Genomic DNA, 5000 nt, shown 5'->3' on the forward strand with positions numbered 1-5000 from the left:
TTTTCCTTGGTTAGGAAAGAGCTCGTCTCCTTCCCCATTTCGTCATAATTAGAAAAAAAAAAAAAAAATTAATGGGAAAATGATAAAAACAAAAATAACCAACTATGTTTTCCTAATTTTTGTAAGACAATGATCTTATCAATTCTCAAAGACCTGAGAAATGTAGCTTAAAGCATTATAATCTAGTAGTGAAATTACAAAACGAAACAACAACAGTAAGAGCGGTGTAATGGTAGCCTGAACAAGGTCGTTTTAACTAGTAATTAAACTACACAGACAACCTGGGGGTATGATGGGGGGGAAATCTGCAATATAACTTGGAATCTTGGAACACTACAGTCTAGACAGCTTTGCATTTATATAATTTCTGATCAAGAAGAATAAGGCACAAGAAGAGATTAGCTACTTCATCTCCGAATTGGAGAGAGAGAGAGAGGGAAAGAGAGAGAGAGAGAGCGAGAGAGAGAGAGAGAGAGTCAGAGAGAGAGAGAGAGAGAGAGAGAGAGAGAGAGAGAGAGAGAGAGAGAGAGAGAGAAAGAGAAAGAGAGAGAGAGAGAGAGAGTCAGAGAGAGAGAGAGAGAGAGAGAGAGAGAGAGAGAGAGAGAGAGAGAGAGAGAGAGAGAGAGAGAGAGAAAGAGAAAGAGAGAGAGAGAGAGAGAGTCAGAGAGAGAGAGAGAGAGAGAGAGAGAGAGTCTCCGAGTGCTCAGACATCTTCAATGTCGCGCCCTCCAACTACCAGGGGTGACCAATGAGGACGGCGTGTTCATGGCATCGCCGCTGTACTGAGCTAGCCACGCCCACATTACTCATGACTTCTGACCACCACCTTGACCCCTACAAACACCCTCTACTTTGAGTCACGGTCCCGCTCGGACGCTGCCTCCTCCCGGGGGCCACCCTCCAGGGCCCCCACCCTGCCGGGCCTCCTCACTGCCCGGGTCTCTACTTCGACGCAAGCCGGCCACTTTAACCTCCGTCTACGCTACGCTGCCATTAATATTCATCTCCAATAAACAGTGCAACCAGACCGTGAGTTTAAGTCAACACAACTCTGACAAATTGGTGGTCAGCAGTGGTACCAAGAAGTCTCACAGAGAGAGGAAGAGAGAGAGAGAGATAGATAGATAGATAGATAGAGAGAGAGAGAGAGATAGATAGATAGATAGAGAGAGAGAGAGAATGAAAGAGAAAGAGAGAGAGAGAGAGAGAATGAAAGAGAAAGAGAGAGAGAGGGAGAATAAAGGAAAAATAATTCGACTCTTGTGATATGCACTTCGAAAGATAAATCTTAATGGCTTATAGCATATATACATAAAATTTACTTTGATCATTAATGAATTTTGATGTAATAAAATTGCGTTCCTAATATTAGCATCAGTTTCCATTATCATATCAATAAACGAAAACTTAATGAGAGAAAGAGATTAATAAATAAATAGATAGATATATAGATAGATAGATAGATAGATAGATAGATAGATAGATAGATAGATAGATAGATAGATAGATAGATAGATAGATAGATAGATATATAGATATATAGTTATATAGATATATAGATAAATAGATAAATAGATAGATAAATAGATAAATAGATAAATAGATGAATAGATGAATAAATGAATAGATGAATAGATGAATAGATGAATAGATGAATAGATGAATAGATGAATAGATGAATAGATGAATAGATGAATAGATGAATAGATGAATAGATGAATAGATGAATAGATAAATAGATAAATAGATAAATAGATAAATAGATAGATAGATAGATAGATAGATAGATAGATAGATAGATAGATAAATAGATAAATAGATAAATAGATAAATAGATAAATAGATAGATAGATAGATAGATAGATAGATAGAGAGAGAGAAAATATCTGTATATGTGTGTGTGTGTGTTTGCCTAGTGTTTTTTCCTGTATTTGTATAAACCTCTATCTGTCTTTCTCCCTATCACGTGTGGACAGATAGAAGTAATTAATTTGTCTCTCGCCTCCCCCCCTCCCCCCCCCCCCCCCTCCCCACACCCCTAAAGAGGCAAAAAAGAAAACAGATCTCGAACTAATATGTTTTAAACACGATATATTACTAGACGTCTTTGAATAATTGACAGATACAGATATTGTCTCCGTCTCTACGGAGGAGATGAGAGGAGAAGAAGATGGAACAAGGAAGATGAAGAGAATGGAATAAAGAAGAAAGAAAAACAATGAAGATGAAGAGAATGGAATAAAGAAGAAGGAAAATAACGAAGATGAAAGGAACAGAATAAGGAAAACGGAGACGAAATAAAATAAAGCAAAGAAAAAATAGGCCCGCCAGCATATAATTGCAGAGGTGCAGCGGGCAAGAAGTTGGCCTAATTGCATGTTGCAGCCCGGGCGCGCGGCTCCACCTGCAGCGCCTGGGAGTCGGCGGCGCCTGAGCCGTTTTCGAGTCCGAGGCGGGAGAGCTAAGCCGGAGGGGGGGGGGGGGGGAGGCGCCGGGAAGTCGTCTTTCGGGAACCGGAGTCGGCTGGTGGAGGGTGGACAGGAATCGGCTGGTGGAGGGTGGACAGGAATCGGCTGGTGGAAGGTGGACAGGAATCGGCTGGTGGAGGGTGGACAGGAATCGGCTGGTGGAGGGTGGACAGGAATCGGCTGGTGGAGGGCGGACGGGAATTGGCTGGTGGAGGGTGGACAGGAATCGGCTGGTGGAGGGTGGACAGGAATCGGCTGGTGGAGGGTGGACAGGAATCGGCTGGTGGAGGGTGGACAGGAATCGGCTGGTGGAGGGCGGACGGGAATCGGCTGGTGGAGGACGGACGGGAATCGGCTGGTGGAGGGTGGACAGGAATCGGCTGGTGGAGGGTGGACAGGAATCGGCTGGTGGAGGGTGGACAGGAATCGGCTGGTGGAGGGCGGACGGGAATCGGCTGGTGGAGGGCGGACGGGAATCGGCTGGTGGAGGGCGGATGGGAATCGGCTGGTGGAGGGCGGACGGGAATTGGCTGGTGGAGGGCGGGGAGGAATCGGCTGGTGGAGGGCGGACGGGAATCGGCTGGTGGAGGACGGACGGGAATCGGCTGGTGGAGGGCGGACGGGAATCGGCTGGTGGAGGGCGGACGGGAATAGGCTGGTGGAGGACGGACGGGAATCGGCTGGTGGAGGGCGGACGGGAATCGGCTGGTGGAGGGCGGAGAGGAATCGGCTGGTGGAGGGCGGACGGGAATCGGCTAGATAGATTCCTCTCCGCCCTCCACCAGCCGATTCCCGTCCGCCCTCCACCAGCCGATTCCCGTCCGCCCTCCACCGGCCGATTCCCGTCCGCCCTCCACCAGCCAATTCCCGTCCGCCCTCCACCAGCCGATTCCCGTCCGCCCTCCACCAGCCGATTCCCGTCCGCTCTCCACCAGCCGATTCCCGTCCGCCCTCCACCCGCCGATTCCTGTCTGCTCTCCACCAGCCGATTCCCGTCCGCCCTCCACCAGCCGATTCCTGTCTGCTCTCCACCAGCCAATTCCCGTCCGCCCTCCACCAGCCGATTCCCATCCGCCCTCCACCCGCCGATTCCTGTCTGCTCTCCACCAGCCGATTCCCGTCCGCCCTCCACCCGCCGATTCCTGTCTGCTCTCCACCAGCCGATTCCCGTCCGCCCTCCACCAGCCGATTCCCGTCCGCCCTCCACCCGCCGATTCCCGTCCGCCCTCCACCAGCCGATTCCCGTCCGCCCTCCACCAGCCGATTCCTCTCCGCCCTCCACCAGCCGATTCCCGTCCGCCCTCCACCAGCCGATTCCCGTCCGCCCTCCATCAGCCGAGTCCCGTCCGCCCTCCACCAGCCGATTCCCGTCCGCCCTCCACCAGACGATTCCCGTCCGCCCTCCACCAGCCAATTCCCGTCCGCCCTCCACCAGCCGATTCCCGTCCGCCCTCCACCAGCCGATTCCTCTCCGCCCTCCACCAGCCAATTCCCGTCCGCCCTCCACCAGCCGATTCCTCTCCGCCCTCCACAAGCCGATTCCCGTCCGCCCTCCACCAGCCTATTCCCGTCTGCCCTCCACCAGCCGAGTCCCGGCCGCCCTCCACCAGCCGATTCCCGTCCGCCCTCCACCAGCCGATTCCCGTCCGCCCTCCACCAGCCGATTCCTCTCCGCCCTCCACCAGCCGATTCCCGTCCGCCCTCCATCAGCCAATTCCCGTCTGCCCTCCACCAGCCGATTCCCGTCCGCCTTCCACCAGCCGATTCCTCTCCGCCCTCCACCAGCCGATTCCCGTCCGTCCTCCACCAGCCGATCCTCCTCCTTCTTCTCTTTCTTCCCTTCCTCTACGTCACATACCTCCTCCTCCTCCTCCTTCTCCTTCTACACATTTCCTCCTCCTCCTCCTCCTCCTCCTCCTCCTTCTACACATTTCCTCCTCGTCCTCCTTTTCCCCCATCCTCCTTCCCTTTTCCTTCCTCCTCCTCTCTCCCCTCCTTTTCCTCCTCCTCCCCTGCCCCCCTTCCTCCTTCTCTCATGTCCTCCTTCACCCACCTTCCTCCTTCTCCTCCACTTTCGTCCCTCCTCCTCCTCCTTCTCCTCCCTCTCTTCCTCTCCCGTCCCCTTCCTCCTCCTCCTCCTCCCCCATCCCCCTTCCTCCTCCTCCCCTTTCCATCATCCCTCTCCCTCCTCCTCCTCCTCCTCCTCCTCCCCCTCCTCCTCCTCCTCCTCCTCCTCCCCTATCCCTCTCCTCCTCCTCTCATGTCCTCCTCCTCCCACTTTCCTGCTCCTCCCCTTTCCATCTTCCCTCCTCCCTCCTCCTCCCTCCTCCTCCCTCCTCCTCCCTCCTCCTCCCCTTCCTCCCCCGTCCCCTTTCCCTCCCCACCTCTTCCTCCACTTTCTCCTGGAGGGCGGACTTCACTTTCGAAACTCTAATTCGCTCAGACCTTCACATGTTAAACGTACATATTCACCGGGCGTCTAGGGTACCTATTGGATACATTGACTGACACAATCATTGTAATTCTAAACAG

At 52.5% G+C, this 5000-nt stretch overlaps 1 protein-coding gene across 1 annotated transcript in view; it reads left to right on the forward strand.

Annotated features, from left to right (window-relative positions):
- Nucleotides 1-716: 716 nt before the first annotated feature.
- Nucleotides 717-5000, forward strand: part of LOC125041014 (cilia- and flagella-associated protein 251-like) — a gene marked incomplete at its 3' end in the record, with an annotated part of 35760 nt that continues 31476 nt past the window's right edge. Inside the window, exons 1-2 of the mRNA XM_047635809.1 lie at nucleotides 717-741; nucleotides 905-1075. Coding sequence (XP_047491765.1) covers nucleotides 717-741; nucleotides 905-1075 — 196 coding nt within the window. The remainder of the gene's footprint in view (nucleotides 742-904; nucleotides 1076-5000) is intronic.

Source organism: Penaeus chinensis, chromosome 3 (genome assembly GCF_019202785.1).
Source record: "Penaeus chinensis breed Huanghai No. 1 chromosome 3, ASM1920278v2, whole genome shotgun sequence".
Taxonomy (NCBI): Eukaryota; Metazoa; Arthropoda; class Malacostraca; order Decapoda; family Penaeidae; genus Penaeus; species Penaeus chinensis.